The 23,393-nt window shown below is 38.9% G+C and overlaps 2 protein-coding genes across 3 annotated transcripts; both read left to right on the top strand.

Moving 5' to 3' along the window:
• Positions 1 to 3,354: 3,354 nt before the first annotated feature.
• LOC140994194 (THAP domain-containing protein 1-like) lies at positions 3,355 to 7,418 on the top strand. Its single transcript, XM_073463742.1, has 5 exons — positions 3,355 to 3,831; positions 5,010 to 5,061; positions 5,612 to 5,687; positions 5,878 to 6,115; positions 7,107 to 7,418. Exons 1-5 carry the CDS (start codon positions 3,565 to 3,567, stop codon positions 7,119 to 7,121), a joined length of 648 nt encoding a protein of 215 aa, XP_073319843.1. The 5' UTR covers positions 3,355 to 3,564; the 3' UTR covers positions 7,122 to 7,418.
• Positions 7,419 to 14,992: 7,574 nt separating this feature from the next.
• Positions 14,993 to 19,549, top strand: LOC140994898 (uncharacterized). Of its 2 annotated transcripts, none has more exons than XM_073464730.1 (6): positions 14,993 to 15,630; positions 17,206 to 17,274; positions 17,429 to 17,531; positions 18,354 to 18,444; positions 18,566 to 18,644; positions 18,778 to 19,549. In XM_073464730.1, exons 1-6 carry the CDS (start codon positions 15,392 to 15,394, stop codon positions 18,965 to 18,967), a joined length of 771 nt encoding a protein of 256 aa, XP_073320831.1. In that variant the 5' UTR covers positions 14,993 to 15,391; the 3' UTR covers positions 18,968 to 19,549. The 2 variants fall into 2 exon arrangements, with proteins under 2 accessions (XP_073320831.1, XP_073320833.1); XM_073464732.1 differs by lacking the exon at positions 14,993 to 15,630 and adding an exon at positions 16,167 to 17,042.
• The last annotated feature ends 3,844 nt before the right edge of the window (positions 19,550 to 23,393 follow it).

The following is a 23,393-nucleotide window of genomic DNA, read 5'->3' as shown; positions in this document are numbered from 1 at the left end:
CATTCATTCTTTTAATCATTCCCCATATTTTACCTATTTCTGTTTCTCTTCCTATTGAATTACAACATTTCCTCCAATAATCCTTCTTTGCATTTTTAATTGTTTTCCTCATATTTGCTTGCAACCTTTTAAATTCAATAAGATTCTGGAAATTATGAGTTCTTTTTACCATTTTAAATGCTTTATTCCGTGATTTTATTGCATTGTCACATTCCTTCGTCCACCATGGTACAATTTTCTTTTTACTTCTGCCTCCCTTCCTTTGAATTGTTTGTTTTGCTGCCCCTAGAATGGCTTCACAAACAGAACGATTTAATTCATCAACATCTTGACTAACATCAACTTTTTCCATTTCCTTATCACTAATCTGCTTAAATTTTCCCCAGTCAGCACTACTGAAAACCCATCTATCTTCTCCCCCAGTATCATACTCTTCCAATCTCACTCCTCCACTGTTGTTTCTTTTACAATTTCCCAAGTACAAATACCTGCCACTGTTTCTGACACTAAAGTAAGATCGGCACGGCTGGACTGGTAATCTGGTATCCAAGCATTTTCCCAGTAGGCCGACATACTTTTGGGCCGGTATGAGGGGGGAAAATATTATGCAGTTTTCACGTGCATTTCATGAATATAAACCTGGACTTCAAATCTCCTTTTCTGAGTTTTAGATTAATATTTATATCCGACTTATTTGTCAGTGTTTTGTTATGTTTTTGTGATAGCCCCTGGCCCCTGGAGGAAGCTTGGCATGAATGATGTTCAGTTGAGACATTACTTAATAGCATTTGCTAACATTTACTATTTTCTTGCCATTCTTTTATTAAAATACCTTGTTCACACCTCAGGGCCTAACAAAGCATGTTTGTTTTGATGGTAAGACCTATTCAGTATGTTATATCATTGCTGTTATCTGTAAAATGTTTGCTTGCTACATACAAAACACATTATTTGTATTGAATAATTGTACCCTGGGGGAATATGCATGACATTACATTAACCAGTACCTCTTGACTTACAGTACGCTCTGTACATTGTAAAGGGGGCCAATTACGATTTCAGAGAGGTATGTGTAAATTGTGACACATTACGCTTAGTATACAAGGTATTATTTTTCGAAACATATTTGAATCTTCCTGCATTTCCTTCTTCAAAGGAAAACATGCTGCAAATTAGGAGATGGTGGTGTCTTGTTCTCCTGCAGAACTTCCCCATGCCGTAAGTGCCCTCAATATCACACTTTTGAATCAGGTTCTTTTAAATAACCTGTTTTACTCACTGTCAACAGACCAACATGAATGTTTTCATAGTGAATGTATGTTGTCATTAAATCACCAAGGTCTGAAGAAGACAGATTGCAGGAAAGAAAAAGGCAACGAGAGCAAAAAGTACAACGGGTGAGAGGTCATGTGATTAATTAGTCTTGTAGTCAAACTATTGCTTGCAAACTAAAGCATAATCCCTCCACTTATTTCAGGATCTGGAAGTGGTCCCTCCAAAAAAGTTCAGGCAGTCAGAATCTGTCTTTGAAGCATCAGGTATTGTTCAAAGCAGTATTATTGTACACACATCCATCAAGGTTGTAGATGGTGGGATGTCACAGAGGTGGTTTTGCAGTCATTTCTCCATTTTCATTAAACCAGTATACTTAAAATCAGCTACTGATCTTTTTTACATCTTGCATTGTTATTGTGCCTATAAGAACCACAATCTGTTTCCTTTCTAGAGGAAGCTGAGAACTTGCCAGAACTGGGAACAGGGAACGGGGTATGTTGCCTGCTGTGGGCTTTTCTTATTTCACTGTTTATGCCTTCTCCAACCTTCATTTTAATAATTGTTTTCTTTATTTTTGATTAGGAGGATGCTCTGCTTAGGGACACCATTGAGGCAGCAAGGTGGTGTGGCACAGAAACATTCAAGGGAAAACTTTCCCTTCCCCAAGTCCTCACCATGGACAAGGAAGATCGCTTGAGGGCAGTGGAACTGCTACATATGTCTGATGGCCTGGATGAAGAGGAGACGAATGAACTAAGGGAATCGTTCATGGTCCTTTTTAGTTTGCAGGAAGATTATGAAGCATTTTGTAAAGAAATTATGGACACAAGGCAAATGCAGGTGTTTTCTGCTTTTGAAAAGGAATAAAGTGTCCAAGTGTACAGAACCCTCAACCTAACCCATTACAAATGACCCCTAGAAATGTACATGGTTCATGCATTGTACAGACTATCTTTGGATTAATCATATACAGTAGGTTTCTATACAGAGATGTATATGGTATTTTTGTTTCTGTTATGTTGAGTGAAGCCCGAGCTAAGAGTGCTCCTCTTTGTTTTGAGGAAAGACATGTAGCCTAGACTGTGTCAGTTCAGAGTTTGTGTCTGCTTTTGAAAGATATCACTTCAGTCTCTGATCTCCTTAATGTAGCTGATATAATTGATTGTACAAAAATTTAACGTGTCTATGTCTATACTGTTTGTCACACTCACTTGGGGAAATGCTATGGTAGAATTTTTTTTTAAATATAGGCAGCATGGATAAAATAATGGACTTACAGTAAAAAAGAAGACATTTAATAAGTTAAAAATAGGAATGTCTAAGTCTATCAAATGCATGAACCTTTTTCATAGCTGTTTCTGTTTTAATATAGTTAGAAGCCCAATATTAAGTCTTGATTTCACTTCACTGTTCCAGTTCAGCTGGCCCTAGTTACACAGGTTTCGAGTTCAGTGGGAGCTGAACCTCAGTAAGAAGTTGCGTGTCAAGTTGTGAGGGCTCATGAAAATGTAAACGTATTACCATTCTTTTTTTATTAAGATGAGACAAGAATGTATATTGAATATTATGTATTATTACTATTATTGCTGGTATTTACATTTAAGATACGAAAAGAAACATGTTTTCCCAAAGAATTACATTTTGGCACCAGACCCGATCCTGATATAAATAATAATGAAAGGTGCCCCAGTCAAAAGCGTTTTATTTAATTATAAGCTGAACCCAGAGGTGTAACATATCAGGACAGAGTTGATCAAACAATGGCACCTAATACATTTAACTTAATTATCAGCTCTCTCTGTGTATTTTAATGAAATCCAGCTAACAGGTGAATTTGGAAGTGTATCGTTATTCTACATATGCAATCAATACGTGGGTTTGACGCCTCTGTCTCTGTCCGGAGGTGCTGCATTGACGTTTGAGAATGTGCTGCCTGGTCTCCGCCACCAGATGGCGCCCGCGCAATGGGTGGTGTCAAACATGGGCGGAGTCAAGTGTTTAACTCCGCCCACGTTGAGCCCCGCCCCCATCTGCTTACTGCAGTCAGGGGTAGTTTTGCTCACACCCGCTCGCACTACGGAAGCCGCGCCAGACAAGATCAACGAGAACTCGCGATAGATACACACCGGTATTTACATCCTGCTGTGAGCGACACGAGAGCACAGCCATGCACGACAACGAAGTCAGCTTCTCCCCGAGTTGGATGTAAAACAGCATTTTTTGTTATTTTCTTTGTCACTCAAGGGTTGACTCTTTTTTTCAACTGCGCCGGTAAATTAATATAAAAAGATGGTTCGAGTGTGTTCCTTTCCTGGATGCTTCAATCAAATGAAGCTTTCGTACAGGAGATCCGTGACTTTCCATAAACTACCAGCTCAGGACCCTGAAAGATTACAGCTGTGGCTGATTGCTCTTCGTCGCGATATCAACACCGCCAACGTCGATGGACTCCGGGTCTGCAGTGAACACTTTTCACCGGAGGATTTCAAATTTTCTAAAGGAAGAGCTTTGTTGAAGACTACAGCTGTGCCGACCGAGTCACAACTAAAGACAGAGGTATGTACTTTACAGACCTTTTATATAACTTATATGTTGGTATATTTATATACCGTTTTCACAAACGTGGTAACGTTACAGGATGTTTGATGTTACTTGACTAAAAACTATGCACTTACATAGTATACCTGCCTAGGTTGCAGTTTCACTTTAAAGCTCCTTATGTGTGCGAGTTTTAACGTTACCTTCGTGAACCGAGTTTGTAGTGACCACTTTGACCATGACGCCTTCAGGGTGCCTACAACAAGCGGAAAACGAAAGAGAGTGTATATGAGGGAAAATGCTATTCCAAGAGCTGTACAAGTGGCTGCAGAAAGAGTGGAGGTGATGCACTTTTGGTTATCTTCTACCGGAATGTTAGTGACGACAGCTTCTAGAAATGGGATGGGGGATGTATGTGTGCTTATTCTTGACCATGCTGAGTCCAACAATGTGGGACGGCTGACCAAGATTCCCATGATGCCAAAAAGGACAGTAGTAATGTAATTTTGATTACACAAAGCTCAGCATGTTGTGAAATTGGTTGAACACTACTACTAATGCCACTACTAGCACTACTTAGACATACAATTTTTGGTGCAAAGTAGTTTCAGAAATGGTAGTCAAGACTGTGTTTTCTGTCTGTCAATATGGTCAAAGTAAGAGAATCACTTGATGAAGATCAGTGTTTTGATTATATTTTTTCCCACAATCTAGACAAGTGGCTCTGACACAGAGATTAAAGCTCCTTATGTGTGCGAGCTTTAACTTTACCTTTTGCTCATGTGGTATAGAGATTGTGGTTTTAAGTCACTGAGGATAAACAAACAGGGTGTCAGCATGAAGTAAAAACGTGATGTTGTTTTATAGGACATGGAAATCCTGATATTCAGAAGGTGACCGTAGATGCATCATTCAGTCGGATTGATGAGGCAGTGATGTATTACCATTAATTTGGCAGATGCTTTCTCTATGACAGTGCTGGCTAGCTAATGTTAGCTGCTAGCTTGGCTGGCACAAAGTGTTAAAACTGTGTGTAGGCAGATGATGACACAGGATTACACTCTGGGTGTGTAATGTCTGTCCTGAGGAACATGGGGTAGATTGGTTGGATAGTTTATTTTAGTCATACTAAATACTTAAACTCATGTCTGCCATCAGCTGTTAAGAGTGTGTCTGTGTTGTGTGTTATTTTACAGCAGCAGGACACCTTGGAAACGGACAAACCACCAGGCCAGATCGGAGACACAGGTGAGTCAGTGAAGTCAGGTGAATGATTTTCACTATCAAGTGAAGTTTACAGGTGCATGTGGCATTCATTAATGACATGTGTCTTACAAGTAGCCATATCTGTGTGTGATGGTCGTGTGTAAAGATGACTGCTATGGTGTCCGTTTGGGACATTGTTGATGCAACACTGATGATCAGTAAACCACGTTGTTAAAGGATAAGTTCACCCAAAAATGAAAATTAAATTCTACTTGCCTCCATGCCGAAGGAAAGTTGGGCGGTCAAGAAAACATTACTGGAGATGCCGACAAATTAGCATTGCAGCATTCTCATAAACAAGTAGATGGGAAAGGTAAAAAACAAAGAAACAACTGGAAGGAGTAAAAAGGACATTTTTACCCCAAAACAGATATGCCAAGTGACACAAATCTGCCACAGTTAATAACGTGTGTCTTGAACTTTTAACTGGCATCAATTGGGATTGCTCAAAGTCTCCATCTTTGCTATTTTACTATGATATAAATAATGCAGTTCATGAATCCAGTTTGAAAGCAATTTTTCTTCCCTAAAGTTTCTGATGTTGTCCAGCCTGGTGAAGACAGTTTGTCCAAAAATACACCTGAGACGTTCACTGCAACAATGGAGAAGTAAGTCTGTAAATAACATTTGTCATATTCTTTCCAATGTACCAAGTAAATTATGTAGCTTAAAGTGAGAACTCTGTGATACAGTGTATTGTTTACCACCTGCAAAAATGTATCCATGGTGAGATTTAAGTTTCCACCTCTTGCCGGCTCCATACAACCTGTGTGTCATATCTCTCCTGTCCTGTAACAGAGCACCTCTGCAGTACATTGTTGACGAGGAGGCCATCCTGCAGCTGATGAAGAACTGCCCGATGTGCGACAGAAAGTGCCGCTGTACCAAACACAATCGAGGTCCTTACTTCATAGTCTACCAGAGCTGCTACTTCTGCCATTATCAACGCAAGTGGGCCAACCAGCCTGAAGCTCTAAACATGAACATTAATAAAGCATACACAGCGCCCAAGAGGAAACATCGGCTAAAGGAGAAGGTGTGTGTAAATGCCAAGGCTTAGTCATCGCAGCTAAATAAGATTAGCGATCTTCAGTCTCAGAGTTACATTACCCATTAGAGACTTGAGGAGCCCAGTGTTAACTCTGGCTTACATGAATCTGAATTTGGGCGCAGAACCAGTGTCAGATGTGCCTTAAAGTGGAGCATTATTAGGCAGCTGGATATGCTTAATGATGAAAAACAATTCTATAAAGTAGAATCGTATGGGCTGAAACGTGCCACTAGAAACTGAATTTAAATCATTTATATTGAATTTGAATTGCTAAACTTGAATAATTGCATTAAAAAACTGAATTTGAATCACATAATTTGAATTTGTATTGTTTAATTTGAATCATTGCATTGAAAAACTGAATCTGAATATTATAATTTGAAATTTAATTTATTAGGTTGGAACTGAATTCCAATAAACTTGAAACTGAATGTAAGATTATGAAATTTAATTCAGTTTCTCTGAAACTATATTTGATCCTCACTGAAAATTCAACTCTATATATATTTTCACATTCAGTTCTCACAATTCAAATTCAGTTCTTGCAATTCAATTTCAATTTACTGTGACAGACATCTGGGTAGTTGAGGAAGAGCAATCGAGCACAGATACACAGGACTCCTCTTCGGCCAATCAGCATTTTTGAGCACGAACATAGTGGTAATTTACCTTAACACTGGCTGGTTGCCACCCGCCATGAAACAGAGGAAGAAGCATAGACATATATACATAGACGCCTCATTGAGCGGGTTGGCCCGCTGCTGCGATACCTCGACATCGCCGCCATATTGGAGGTGGCAGCTCTGCCCCGTGAACTAATACAAGTCACTTTATAAAGCTCCTTCTACAAAGTGCTATAAGTTAATGCCTCTCATTTACACATTCACGAATATATTCAGGAAACAGATAGGAACCAAAAACAACGTCTGTAACGTTCTCTGATGATGTAAACATTAACTACTCCTTACATGTTCAGTATGCAGATATATGAAGCCCTGGAGGTGACATGGATGTGCACGCGCGAGATACATATAGATGAACGCATCTATATGAATTGGACTAAAAGAGCGGTCATGGGTCGTGTTGTAGCCAATGATTTATGTATTACATAAAGAGACTTGCTCCTTTTGTGATGAGATGAGATGAGAGACTTGATGTTTTGTGATGAGATTTAAATATAAATGTATTCATATTCTGGTAATGGCTTATAAAAGCAGCCAGTATGAATCAAGTCTGTTACAATACTCTCACACCTTGGAAGAATTGTCAATAAAATCAGGCAAATGTTTATCTGTTTCTGTGTGGGTTAATAACACTGTGTACATATAAGATCAGTTTCAGTTCCACTTGTGTACTATTTACTCTCAGCTATTCCACCCCAAAGCTGATGTGTTACTATAAACTTTAACATGTAAGTTATAAGATAGTATGTAAAACATGCTGGAGTACTACATGAAAGAAGCCAATATGCGTGCAAAAGTATTAAATAGGCTCTATCATGAGAGTAAGCACAACTACAAGCCAAGTATACTTAAACTTTCTATATAAGGCAAGAATACTTTTCTTAAGTATATCTCGATCAAAACATTAAGTACAAGTATAGGCCAAATATACTTAGAATTTTCTGTATACTTATATAAGATAAGCCAAGTATACTTTAGTATAATTTGGTAAGTATACTAATAAACACTTGAATAAACTTTTTTGTAAGGGCATGACCGCTCTTTTAGTCCATTTCATATAGATGCGTTCATCTATATGTATCTCTTGCGCGGGACTTACTGTATCTCGCGCGTGCGAGAAAAAAAACACATTCATGTCACCTCCAGGGCTCCATATACCTGTATACTGAACATGTATGGAGAGGTTAATGTTTAAATCATCAGAGAACGTTACAGACGTTTGTTTTTGGTTCCTATCTGTTTCCTGAATATATTCGTACGTGTGTGAATGTGTAAATGAGAGACATTAACTTTTAGCACTTTGTAGAAGGAGCTTTATAAAGTTCACTCCATTGACTTGTATTAGATCACGGGGCAGAGCTGCCACCTCCAATATGGTGGTGACGTCGAGGTATCGCAGCAGCGGGCCAACCCGCTCAGTGAGGCGTTTATGTACACATGTCTATGCTTCTTCCTGGGGGGAAGCATCAAGATGGCGGAGTAAGCGGCTGCATTTTCAGCAGGGGCAGAAACAGTTTACTTTTAAAGTCCTAATTCTGGCATTTAAAAGCACCAAAAAATTAAGGAAAAAAAAAAAGGAAAACCAACCCAACAGCAGGAAACAAGTTTTGGACCAACTAAGTTACACCAGGAAGTTTTGAACTTTGCATCAACTGAAAAAGGCTAATGGCTAACTCAAAATCTTTGAATCCCACATAGAGGCCAATTCAAAAGCAGTCGAAGAGAACAAGGAGAATATTGGAAAAATACAGAAACAAATTGAGGCTCTGACAAATGAAAACCGCTCCCTCAAAGAAATGTGCCTTGAAAACGCAAGATATAAAAGATGGTGGGATCTCAGACTTCTGGGATTGAAAGAAAGAGAAAACGAGGACACAAAAGACGTGGTAGTCGGCATTCTCACAAGGGTGATCCCAGTGGCGGTTGACGAACTCGGCCTGAAACGAAGTCTGGAGGAAATCCAAAGAGGCAGGAGTCTGCAAAGAAATGAACATCCACTTCAAGGAGGACTTTTCAAAGGAGGACAGAGAGGCTCGGGCAAAGCTGTGGCCAAAAGTGGAGGAAGCTCAACGCACCGGCAGAAAGGCCTTCCTAAAAGAGGGATATGCAGTAATCGATGGACGGAGAATTGAGCCTTAATAAGTGGACATGATAAAAGTCAAATCGTCTTTTACTTTGAGGCAACACAGAATTCAGGTTAAACTGTTAGACCTTAGAAATAGAAGAAGAAAAGAAATTCGAGTCAGTTATTGTGTTGGATAAAGAGATGAAATATGTTTTTGTACACATTAAGAGAGAACCTAATTAGAGGTAAAGGGAAAAAAAAGTTAAGTGGGTTGTTAAGAGAAAGTTAACTAACACTAATAGGTTGATGCATTGGAACTAATATCTTAGGACAACATGCTCATTCCTGCGCTCAGTTAATACATAAAGCGCATTCAAGGACTTTTGAAAGTACAATGTCTGTTTTATTTGTTTCTGTTAATGTTAGAGGATTGAAAAATATTGTTAAATGCAAGGCTATTTTTTATTTTATAAAGAACAAAAGGCAACTTGCATTTTCCTTCAAGAGACTCATTCGGGAACAACAGATGAAAAACTATGGAAACAACAGTGGAGAGATAAAATACTGTTTTCACATGGAACTTCTCACTCTGCAGGGGTTATGATGTTGTTCAACAGATTACCTGGTAAGATAATTGAGCACAAAAGTGATACGGGTGAACACTGGCTTATGGTGGTGGTAGAGATTCATGACCAAAGATTCATTTTAACATGTGTATATGGTTACAATAATCGAACTAACAACAGAGCCATGATGGAAAGTTTGGGAATACTCATAAATGAATGGAAAACTAAATTTGTGACGGAAAAGATGATACTAGGAGGAGATTTTAATATAGCACCAAACTCCTGGATGGATCGAATACCTCATAGAGGTCCACAACCAGAATATGATGACACCTTGTCCAATTTATGTGTAACAACTAACACAGTTGATTACTGGAGAATGTCAAATCCTACCTCCTTAAAGTACACATGGATCAGCTCTGTAATAAATCGGAATCTTTAGTGGAGGAAAAGGCTAAATTACATGCCCTTCAACTTCAGTTAGATGAACTCTACTTAGAAAAGGCAAACAGGGCGTATGTAAGATCAAGAGCCAGGTGGCTCGAACATGGAGAAAAAAAATCAGCTTACTTCTTTGGATTAGAAAAGCACAATCAAAGTAAAAAGAAGATTTGTAAACTGAAGAAAAATGATCTAATAATTGAAGACCTTGAACAAGTGAACAAGGAAATATGGCTTTTCTACAATAATTTATACAAATCGAATTTCCAAGAAATGTAGTGTGAATTCCTTTTTGGACTGGTCAAAGACAAAATAAAAATATTAAATGAGAGGGAAAATATTCCAGAAGAAAAGTTAAGTAAATCCGAAATTGACACTGCAATAAAGCAAATGAAAAACGGAAAATCGCCAGGAATTGATGGTATAACAATAGTGTATAAAAGGCTATTATTTTGAAGGGAGCGCATAGCCCCTCCTTCCTGCTGCCACAGGAAGTGACGACAGTACGGCGTGAAGACGTCAGGAAAAACAATAGCTTTCAAAAAAACAATAGCTTTCAGCCATGTTGACGGACTTTTTTTTCCCTTTACCTGTCAAGAGTTTATGCACCTGAGAGACCTGAGACTTACCTGTGGTTTTGACGTGTGTTTTTTGGAGGTGTGCTTTGTGTTGACACTCCGGGTATGAGTGAATGAAGAAACGTGAGTATCGTTCATATTGTAGTATTTTATTGCCTCGTTAATCTGTTAAAACGTGTCAGCAGTAATGTGTGTATTTTTCACTGCCGTGTCTGTTATCCTCACCTTGTTTAAAGATCACAATGTGATTTTCTGCAGCCTTAAAGTTGTCTATGCGTAGCAGTTACGTGTTTATGAATGTTGTTGTTATTCTGGTCCTTAATTGCTCGTTGAGAGCCGACATGTGCGCCGTCTGTGAGCGCTTGTGTTTTTTCCCTCTCTTAGCCAGCAGAGGGCAGTGTGCTTATGTACCTCATGTTTATCTTAATATGTATGCATTCTGGGCATTTTTTGGATAAATCGAGATGAATACACAGGAGATAATTGTGTATAAATGTATGTTTACGGTTTACAAGAAATTATCAAGGAGTTGACGAGGAGGCCATCCTGCAGCTGATGAAGAACTGCCCGATGTGCGACAGAAAGTGCCGCTGTGCCAAACACAATCGAGGTCCTTACTTCATAGTCTACCAGAGCTGCTACTTCTGCCATTATCAACGCAAGTGGGCCAACCAGCCTGAAGCTCTAAACATTAACACTCATAAAGCACACATAGCGCCCAAGAGGAAACATCAGCCAAAGGAGAAGGTGTGTGTCAATGCCAAGGCTTAGTCATCGCATCTAAATAAGATTAGCAATCTTCAGTCTCAGAGTTACATGACCCATTAGAGACTTGAGGAGCCCAGTGTTAACTCTGGCTTACATGAATCTGAATTTGGGCACAGAACCAGTGTCATATGTGCCTTAAAGTGGAGCATTATTAGGCAGCTGGATATGCTTAATGATGAAAAGCAATTCTATAAAGAAGAATCGCCCCTGAGTCTACTTACTCAGTTGGACAAAAAGCTACCAGCTGGTGCCAACAGTGCAGACACACAGCAAACAGAGGGGCCACGGACGCTCAGTGATGGCCATGATGTTGACTGACAGCCAACTGCAGGGCTTGAAGACCTCCGGCACGGTGCCGGAAATCCGGCGTAGGAATATTTTGAAGTTTTTTTTTTTTTTTTTATCATGTTGCCACAGCAACATGATGCAGATGTAAAGAAATATTGCAGGGATTAATGGAACAAGGAGGAGCAGCTGTGGGCACCAGGCTGCACACCCCCTGACCTCTTAGGGAGCTAACCAACTACTTTCACCATGATGTGCTATTTGCAGACTTCTGCCATGTGCAGTGTACAATCCGATAAACAGAATGATGTTAAAAGGCCAATTACTGCCTGACTTCTTTATTAAAATTACAATAGTTTGTTTTCATCTCAGAATTGTGTGACCTGTAGTATTAAACTGCATTTGCTGTTACTTCCAGTAACAACAGGTTTGTTTTTATTTATTTATTTTTTATCCCGTAAAAACAGGTGTCACCAAATCCACCTAGAGTGACTACTTTAAAATAGTTGTCTGGAAATCAGCACTTGATACTTGATACCACGTTTATGCCAACTTTTGGGGTTAAATTGGTGTTTACAGATTAGAGACAAGTTCTCCTTCAGTTTCCAGGACATCACACAAAAGAATGAGATGAAATTCAAATATTTTTGAAATGCATATTTGTAGAATGTGTCCTAAAGTTTGTTATTAACTCTGCATTTTAAAGTAATAATCTCGAAGATTTTCATGTAAATAAATATCTCTTAAAGCTATAGTCTGTAACTTTTTTTTGGTTATATTTGCTAAAATTGTCATTATGATCTGACAGTAGAATATGATACAGGTCAGCTGTGTAAAAATCCATTGTCTGTGGGCCCACCAGTGGCTGTAATATGATTTGGAAGAATCTACCGCTCCGACTGAATACAACCAATCAGAGCCAAGGAGAGTGTGAGCCAGGTGTCAATCACTCTCGTGCATACGCTGCTGGCAGCCCCCCTCCCCCGCGCAGGCGCAGTGCCTGCTCTTACCTGGTCTGATACTGCTAGTTCAAAGGCAGAGAACAATGGCGGAGAGAAAACATCTCGGAAAAATGCCTATCCCACGGTTGGCTCCACCATTGTCCAATTGTTTCTATCTGTTGTAAAATTGGTTGAGACTGTTAAGATGTGAAACATTAACAAAGAAAAAGGGAAACTCAAGCTGCTGCTGCACTTTATTTTTTAAAAATTAAGTACTTTATTTTAAGATGCACAATTTTTAAAAAGCTATTTTATTTATTTTCACCATTTTATTTTTAAATGCAGCCTCTCTTTTCCTTAGAGAGAAGAAAGTGATACATATCTACAGTATTATATATCTGTATAATTAAATGTTAAGTGACAATAAATATTGTCAAAACGTTTTTGAATTGTTCTTTCTTTATTTGATTTGACAGTCAGTTGTTGATTACATGCAGACGTTGATATAACTACTAGGCTACTTCAATATATATCACACTAAATCATAACGCAAGTTAGACATTATGATGTTCAGGTGTAGTGCCGAGAAGAGACTGCTTGCCGAAAAACGACTGCCCCCGATGGGAACGCACATCAGTTCAGAGGAAGTGGGCGTAGGTCTACTACGGGTCAGCTGGCAGACGCAGCACCGAGAGAAATGTTTTTTTTACTGTGCAGTCCTGTAGCCCAAGTGAAGAGGCTACGGAAAAAGAACGGCGCAGATAAAAAAAGTAACCTGATGTTTCCATAATGTAGGCTAGTTGTCAACAATTGATGAGGGTAGATGCTTTACCTTGCCACTTTTATTGTTGTTGTTGTTGTTATCGTTGTTGCAATGTGATTTTACACCGCTTTGATCTATAAATAAAGTCATAATTCAATATCCCTGTTTCAGTGATTTTATAACGAGGATTAGGAAATCAATGCAGAAAAGAATGCAGGAGTGTTTCCACGTCACATTAGATAGCAATCATATAACACATACTGAGAAATTAGTAAGTGCTATCAGAGGTGGGTAATAACGATTTACATTTACTTCATTACATTTACTTAAGTAACTTTTTGGATAACTTGTACTTTTAAGAGCATAATTATGAATACAATAATGCAGTATATATAGAACTGTAGGCTAACTGTAACGGATTGCCTTTACATTCTGCATAACATTCTCTGTGTTTGCCAGGTGCATGTACAGTGAATTTGGTCAATATCACTGTGTCACTGTGCAGTGACTGCACCCTGTAACTCTGGATTGGGAGGGGTTACATTCTCTGTCTTTTCAGCATTAATAGTAGAGGAAACCAGGTGCATGTACAGTGAATTTGGTCAATATCACTCCTTTGCAATAAGGACTTACAGGGTGCAGTCACTTTTCGGCAGGCCCCTGGCAAACACAGAGAATGTTATGCAGAATGTAAAGGCAATCCGTTACAGTTAGCCTACAGTTCTATATATACTGCATTATTGTATTCATAATTATGCTCTTAAAAGTACAAGTTATCCAAAAAGTTACTTAAGTAAATGTAATGAAGTAAATGTAAATCGTTATTACCCACCTCTGATAGCACTTACTAATTTCTCAGTATGTGTTATATGATTGCTATCTAATGTGACGTGGAAACACTCCGGCTTTCTTTTCTGCATTGATTTCCTAATCCTCGTTATAAAATCACTGAAACAGGGATATTGAATTATGACTTTATTTATAGATCAAAGCGGTGTAAAATCACATTGCAACAACGATAACAACAACAACAACAATAAAAGTGGCAAGGTAAAGCATCTACCCTCATCAATTGTTGACAACTAGCCTACATTATGGAAACATCAGGTTACTTTTTTTTATCTGCGCCGTTCTTTTTCCGTGGCCTCTTCACTTGGGCTGCAGGACTGCACAGCAAAAAAAACATTTCTCTCGGTGCTGCGTCTGCCAGCTGACCCGTAGTAGACCTACGCCCACTTCCTCTGAACTGATGCGCGTTCCCGTCGGGGGCAGTCGTTTTTCGGCAAGCAGTCTCTTCTCGGCACTACACCGGACCTTTGCTTGAGGACATTTTCAATAACTGAACCTATTTGAATTTGAATTACCAAATAGTTTTGTTTTTTCCATCCAGTCGGAAAGGACACGGTGGGTGGCGGTGTTGCACCTAAACGCCGGCTGTCGGCCGCCATTAAACAAAAAGAGGAGAAGAAGAAAGTTTGACAGTGAGTACATTCTCCAGTTAAGGGATGTAGGAGGGGATTTGTCGTTAGTTTTACATTTGTCGTTATTTTATGGTTATGGCTGATACTGATACAATATTGGCAAAGAGAAAAGGGAGAGTACGGTCATTATTCGAGTAACAGCAGGCTAAAAGGGAATGTGATAGAAGACGGTCGAAAACACGAGTGAACGTCGGTCGGTCATTTCACAAATGGAGAGAATTGCGGGAATTGGAGGGATTCAAATCTGACCCTCAGTTAGCCCACTTCCTCATTGAAGGGTATGTAATGTGTTATTTATGAAACCCACTGCGAGATGTCGGTTTACATTTGATATATGTAATAAGGTTTATCGTTGGTGGGTAAAACAAAGCTGGCTAACGCTTTAGCTGTAGAGCAAGCCAATCAGAAGAACAAGGACCATCCTTCGTGTTTAAGCTGGAGTGTGTAAGTTATTTCTGGTGTCATTTGGTCAAAAATCAATAATAACCTTTCAGCATATTGTAATTCACAGTGTTATGACAGAAACACTGGACTGCTGCGTCTCCTCTTGGCTCTGTAGGCTTTGAAAACTCAGCGCCGTGACGGCAGTGTTCAGCCAATCACAGTTCATTTTACAGAGCGAGCTGTTTGGGGCGTTCCTATTGGTTGCTCGACCAAAGTCGATGCGCATTCACCTTCCGTGAAGGTGCAATGGCGGACGTCCCGGCAGGAAAAGTCGCTATCCCGGCATTACCAACAAAAGCGTACACGGCTAAGCAAGCCAAAAAAAGGAAGACCAATGTAGAGAAACGAGAGTCTAAGAGGGACAGTGACAATAGACGGAATAAATCGCGTATAAACATTGGACAAGCATATCCGAGGTGGAGAGAGCTTCGCGATAGCATCGGGCTGAAGTTGGATTCTGAGCTTGCTGTTCTTCTCCTGGACAGGTGAGCCTCCAATGCAAGTTTTACGTAGCTAATAATCTAAATGCGTGGTAGTAATTGGCTGTGTAATGAAATGACCGTGAATCTAATAAAGCAGGGGGTTGGGCCACAATTGACGAGTAATGTTGTGAGTTGATTAGCTTTATGCTAACCGTAGCCAAAGGCTCACGACAGCTACAAGCAAGTCACAGCCAAAGTCAACGTCAAATGTATTGTCAGTAGCGTTATATATACACGACATACAGAGGACGTGTGTCGTGTAAATATGGATGTGACAGTTATTATTTATTTTCAGGTTGTCTGAATAAAGTGGTTGTCTCCGATAGTCCGTGCATGTGGGGGTAATTGTTTACTTTAGCGTTATACCTTGTTTTATTATTCTTAGCATTCACACCTCTTTCCCGTGGTATATAAGTGTTGCTGTTGTCATTAGATTATGCTGTATAAGTATCACGTCAGTATGACAAATATCGTAGCTTTATTAGTGCCAGACATGTCGGCTGTGTCACGCTGAGACGTTAGCAAGAAATAATTGTTGTCGGTCTCTATCGCTCTTCTAAACAATGCAAAAGTAATGTTTGTTTGTTCATACGTTCAATTTGTTCACGAGAGAAAGGTAAAGTACTTTCTTACCTGTAATTCGGCCATGGCACGTGTGTGACAGAAAAGGTCCGACTGAATATTTCAAAGCTACAGTCGCGCGCGTCCACGAGACCGGGGTGGAGCTACGGAGTCGAAACAGGGAGGGGAGGGGCGCAGTTGTTTCCATCCCAGTCTCATGCGTCACTCACATATTCTACAAACTCCAGCTTTAAGTCAGGGTTGGTGGCGCGTCGTCTTGTCAAGAGCCATGGCAACTTTTGCTACATCTCCGATACCTCCTGCAACGGCTTTAGCACATAACTAGTAGAACAGACTGCCCTGTGTTTATCTGTTTGAAGTAGTGTGTCCCCTGAAAGTTGCCGTAGGGCTGCCGTAAAGCGGTTATTGTTGTTGAAGTTCCGCTGTGGTTGACATGAGTGTTGCTGTTTCAAAGAATTAATTAATTATAATTCATGCATCAGAATTAATTCGTGTTAATTAAAAGATGCTAAATAATATATTTAGTTGTCATTAATAAACCAGTACACAGGTGTTGCACCATATTCTGCGACCTGGCGCACTGGACGTGATGTCATAAATCAGTGATAAACAAATATGGCGCCCAAAGCTCCTCAAAACACAGCTGTTGCAGACTCTGCGGGTAAGAAGAAGAGGGTTAGATCAGAGAAAGGCCAGCGAGCATAAAGAGACGGTGATAAACGGCGCAGTAAGACGAGAAAAACTATCGGCGCTGCTATTACAAAGTGGCAACAAGTTAAGAAAAAATGTGGTATTAAAACTGACTCAAAGATGGCTTTTATACTACTGGACAGGTAGGTTAGGTGTGTATCATCTTGACATATTGTGGTATGTAACACCACTTGCGTTAATGTAGTGCAAACGTGTTGTTATTCTCCGTCGTTGGTACCATAAATACAACTGTTTGAGCCCTTACTGACTGACCAGCAAGCTAACTGCCATGTGTTATAACTTTAGTTATCTTCGGACCAAGTCAGAGAATCAAGCGGATCGACCAGCCTATGAAACAAGTTCATCTGAATCCCGGTGAGAAGGCCTGAGTGTTGCTGCTATGTCTTTTTAACCCATGAAGTAATGATGAATAATAGCATAACATGTTAATCACACAACCTACTGAAAAAGACTTGCGCAAAGGTAGAAGTTAATTTACACTCTTGTGCTTCTTGTTCTGTATATTTAGGGCAAGCATGGGTGATGAATATCCAATAATGATGAATTCACCAATTGAAGTGAAGCAGGAAGATTCTCCTTCTCCTTCTGTCCAGTCATCTGAAAACTGCAAGGTAAATGTGACTCTGACACATCTCCCACAACAGCTGAAACAATTAGCCACTTAATAAAACTGACGGAAAATCAGTCGGCAACTATTTCAACACTCAGTCTCTCTGTTTGTTATCTTTGTAAACTAAAAAGCTTTGGTTCTGGACCTGCCGTAAAACAAGAAGTTTGATTACATTTCCTTACCTCCTGGTGAAACCATTTTCTGATATTTTTATTGTCTTACCCATTCATCTGAAAAACCTTTCAATCATGAAAATGATTTGCGAAGTGACAGTATAAATATCATTGATAAAATGATGATTGATAAAAGCAGATGTTCTGACTGAAAATGATTCATGTATTGTCTCCAGCTCCAAAGCAATAAAGCAGTTAAACCTAACAACCTAACAGAACTAGCCTTGTAATTAAAGTAAATGTCAGGGGCATTTGTGGGCTTTGATTTACAGTTTTCAGAGAGTTTCACCTGCAGACAACTAAAAATACCATTGAAAATGTTTTTGGTCTTGTGTTACACCAACAAAAGATTTGAGCTGTTATAAAACGGTTTATTAATGCGCACAAGTCGTCTCTTTATCCTCAGGTTCTGCTTCCATCCCTTACAACATTTCAGCTGCAGACACTCTGCTTTAGTTTTACAATTTACTGCATGCATTTATAATACAAACTTGTTCTTTTGTTACAGATTTAAATGTATTCTCTTTAAACTATATTAACCTGTATTTGTCGAGCTTCAGTTTATGAAATCTACTAAATAAATTAAATGACGTTGCCTGTTTTAACTAAGCTTTGTGCTGACGGGTTGCTGTTTCTTGTCCTATTTAAAGGAGCCACAGACAGAAGATGCTGCTTCTCAAATATTGAACAGTCAAGACGAGTCGATGATAATCAACCAGACAGAAAATAATGAAGATAGTGGTGAGTCTTCTTCACATTAGCAGAGTCCCTCACCAGCAAAACAAATCCTTAAGACTGCAAGCTAATTGTTTACAGGATAAGTGAAGTAATGACTGATATGTTGAAATGGATCCACACACAGATATGCCAGAAGATGAGGATGATGAAGTCAGCATCTCATTAAGTGTGGGGGACGGACGCTATCTGGTGGATTTGGGGAGGTATGTTGTTATTATCAGTCATCACAATCCAGGTTGAAGCTTTTGTTGTTAAATACTACCCCCAGCTGTACATATACGTAAGTCACAACAAGAAGTCATCATTCTATTCATGCATCTTTTCTGATTCCCTCAGCTCATCAGAGTACATCATTGATGAAGAGTGCATCCTTCAGCTGTTCAAGTCATGTCGGGAATGCAACAGACAATGTACGGTTAGAAAACAAGTCAAAGGACTAAAACTTGTGGTCTCCCAGAAGTGCTGTTTCTGTGAAAGCAGCAGTAAATGGACTAACCTGCCAGATGAAGACGATGATTGTTCCTAGGTGAAAGTAAAAGATGCAGCATGGACCAACTCGGCGATGTCACAAAGCAGTACTACTATTTTAGGTAGCATCGTGTCTTAAATAACGCTTCAAGTGGACAGTGATTGTATGGAGATTTCGATAAACAATGAATATGTCCCATTTATTTATCTGTGAGATGTTAGACTGAGCTGCTGGACTTGAGGCTACTATGCTGCCTCTTTGGAGTTTGGTTGTTCGTCTCCAGAATATCATGAAGTCATCATCAACTTCTCTGTATGTGTTCAGTTTTTCCTGATGCAAGCGAGAGGGTGGTTTTCTCAGCTTGCCACATTTGTCTGTTAATATGCATACAGCAAAGTGAGTGGGAGGGAGAATACTTGGTTTTGATTGGCAGGTAAGTAAAGGAAGGAAGGTAAGGAAAGTTCTTTGGTCTTTCCAGGAAAAACTTTTGATTTTATTTTGCTCAGATGTCTGTTCAAGAACTCATTATTCTTATGATGCTGTGCCATCCTTGTGCCAATATGTATTTTCAAAATGCACTCAATTCACTCAAACAAGATTTGTTGTCATGTTTTCAAGTAATAAACAATGTTAAAGTGACTCTTTTCACTGTTGGCAGTAAATTTCAAGACCACACGTGCTGATGTAAATCCAGCCTTAAAGACCTGATGAACAATGCATCATATGACTGCATATTATACTATGAAGCTTAATGTGTTCTTTTATTATCTTGTCTATTTTAATCAAAATGAAGTACTATAATGGCAATTTAAATCAGATTTAATCAACATTCATGCATCAAAAAATGCTAAATGTATTATTTGTTAAGGGTTTTCGTATGTATCAGTACTGCTTTTGTCTCTTAACGTCTGCTTTCTATTGCTGGCTATTGTAGATACATGTCTAAAGTGTCAGTTCTCACTCTGTTCACACGGCCAGTTATAAATGTCTCGAAGGAGAACATACAGTATGTCCACACTTTTGTGGAAGTCATATGGCCTGACATCTACCACAGATATGAGATTAAAGACACAAATACCAAATTATTCTGACCAGTCACTGTGACTGTTGTAACAGCGACAAGACTGGTGTAAATACTTAAATAATGGATGGCATTCAACAGGCTGCTGCAGAAGACAATGTGTCATTTTCTTCCAGCTCTGTCAGTCCCTCACACTGTCAGTTACATTGTAAAAGTGGTCAGATATTTGCTCAAATGCAGCAGCAAGTTGATCACAAGTTAGGCTAATCGGTCACTCTATATTGCCCGTATGTGTGAATGTGAGCGTGAAAGGTTGTGTTGTCTCTATATGTCAGCCCTGTGATGAACTGGCAACTTGTCTAGGGTGTCCCACACCACATATGCATACACACATTAATGAAATAGCTCCACCTTCCTTATTTATGAGTGCTGTGTTTTAAAATCACATGCTGTGTAAGAGACACACTTACTGTTTTAGCAGTGTCATATGTGTCAAGAGGTTTTTCATGCATTTACTGCAGCTTTGATCATTTTATGTTCAATAGGACACAATGTGTTATGAATAAATTGGAACTTTTTTAAGTAAAAGGGCAGAACTTTACTTTTATATTTAAGCAAGACAATCTTACATGTCGCAGATGTGATATGATTATGATGCAATTAAGCCAGATCTGTAGTTGTGCATTAAAAATTCAACAAAAACTATCATTGATGCATTATGCAATATCACAACAGCCATGATAATATTTTACAAGCATAAAGAAATTATCATAAAATATAAATTATGAAAAGTCTTCTCTTAATTTACATTTAGCTTAATTTTCTTTGTTAATTATTAGAACTGGCCATAAAATACATGATCATTTATGTTATATGCTCCTTTTAAAGGTGCTATTTGTAAGAAAAGTTTATTTTTGAGTCTCACTCCCAACCTGTCAAACACTGATGCTTTAGGATTGTAGGCCACCATCCCAGAGCCTCATTATTTGATGAGTTAGGAATGAGACTCAAAAATCACTTTTTCTTACAAATACCGCCTTTATAGTCTTGGTCTTTTTGTTTCCTTGACACAAGGTGTCAATTACACCTTACCATCATATTCAACTACAGGGGTCTTATTTTTCCTTCTTGCAGTGAACAGCTCATCAACAATTAGCTCTATAACTGTTTACATCAGGGTCGCTTTATTCTGTTCATGTTTTCAGTGTGGTTGCACTACACAACACAACACTACTTGTTGTCTACACAACAACCCCTCAGATAACACAGAAAAGGTTCTGTGGCTGAAAAGGAGGTCTGGATCAAAAACTAATTTCTCTCAACTATGGCTGTCAGAGGTTCTTGCTTCTGGTTTATTGGTTGACAGGTCCTTTAGTTTGAATTTAAACTCAGTTTCTTCAGGTTGCCCTGTAATTTTTTTTAGATGCTTTACCTGTTGGGATTTATTTTTTTGTCTTTTTATGGCTTTATTTGTGTAGGACAGGCAAAGAGTGACAGGAAATGGGGGGAGTGGGGTGGGATTCAAACTTAGTGTTGTTAAGCCACTGACGAGGCTGCTGTAGATTCATCTCATTTCAGCTTCCCTCTTTCATGTTGTTGCTTATTTCTATTTATATGTGTTCCTCATCTAAACAACAGTTTCACATCCAGCTTCGTTTCTGATGCTAGATGAGTATCAACAGGTTATTATCTGCCATGTACATCACATTTACTGTACTAGGCCGCTATATCTCCTCTAACATCTTCAGCACTTTTTGTTGCTGTGTTGTTGTTGCTAAGAGAAAACTGCAAGCACACAAATGTATATCTGATAAGTGCAAGAGCTAGGTATAGTTAGCCTTTAATTAGATATCCTGTATGTAGAGCTACAGTCATGATCTTTTAATCTCACCTCTGCTTTAGGGAAATGGATGTTTATTCGAGAAACTGTTCACACTCTTACAGCTTTACCTGCTATATCTCTTCAGGCTAATTCAAATGGACCTCAAAGGGTTTTAATTTAATGAGTCACTGAGTATGAAGGGCAGTGGAGAAGGTGTAAAGGTGTAAATATATTATTGATGATGGCTGAATTCCTTTTCGCTGCTTTAGTTTCAGGGTATTGCTCATGCTGACTCATTGTCACACTGTCTTTGCTTACTGGGACACTTAAAAGAACACAGATATTGTTAATGTTATTAGTAACACCAATGTTTTTCCTAGTTAAAAAGGCCTGCTGAGCCACCATGTGTAGTTTGCTGTGTGCACTGTACAGCAATGGGAACTCCACATTTTAATCCCTGAATATTGTGGTGTATGAGTTGTAGTAAAACTAATATAGAAGACAATGTGGAGGTGAAGTACAAATTTATACTGGGCTAATGTAAAATGAAAAATCCACTCTCAAAGGATAACATTGAAACATAAATTTAATTTACCTTTAAAGCTGAAAATAATTCTACACACTGTTTTCTTATTTACTCAAAAAAGAGTTAAAAAGGTTTTATTTGACAAAATTATCATCTATAGACAATAAATAAATAAATACAAAATTAGGGTGGAGGTAAGGAGTTCAGCAGGTGTTGCTCATCCTGGTGGTGTTGGGCTATAATATGTTTATAATACCCCTTAACCCTCTGGAGATGAACTGAGCAGTGGGTGTGCAGCTTTCCAGCCTTGATATTATCTCAGGGTTGCCAAAGTTGGACCACCATTAGGTTCAATTTGGCCCTCCAGATGTTTCAAGCGAAAACATTTTTTTTAGAATTAAAAAAATATGTAACATTTTTTGTGTTGTTTTATTTCTGTGAGGTACAAGTGCTCTTTGAATATGTAGGATCCATAATTATTATTTATTTATTGTAATCTGAGCACGGCGATTTACAGTGACCCTTTGCACAGGAAATCAGACAATCAAGGAAACTTGGGTTTCTAGCACCATTGTGCATTAACAATACAATACACATGTGCTTCCTTTCAGTTTTGGCAATCCAAGGGAAAAAAGTTTGGGCACCATTGTATTATCTCTTGAGTTGATTGAAAAAAGAGTTCAATAACTTTGATTAAAAAGCTGCAAAGAGAGAGAGAGAGAGACTGCAGTGTCTATACAGTTCTCACTTATTTGTATTTATATTTAAATCTACATTTTCTACATTATCTTAAGCCATGTTTGTACCCATTTGTGTATAAAGGGCTACATACATTTAAAAGAAAAAACACACATTTCGTCTTTTATGTACGAGAGAGAGAGAGAGAGAGAGAGAGAGAGAGAGAGAGAGAGAGAGAGAGAGAGAGAATATAATCATTTTAAAATATATGTGGGTTTTAGCAAGGATAAAATAGCCATACATGCTGGGAGACCTTAGTATTTATACACATTATTATTGCCTGCATTGCACACAGTGACCAGCAGAGGGCGGTACGCACCCATCAAAGGGAACTTCCGGAAACAAAGAACGAGCGTATCGTCCAATCAAACAAGAC

This window comes from Pagrus major, chromosome 4 (genome assembly GCF_040436345.1).
Source record: "Pagrus major chromosome 4, Pma_NU_1.0".
In the NCBI taxonomy this organism is placed as follows: Eukaryota; Metazoa; Chordata; class Actinopteri; order Spariformes; family Sparidae; genus Pagrus; species Pagrus major.
This window is presented reverse-complemented; position numbering and strand designations above follow the sequence as displayed.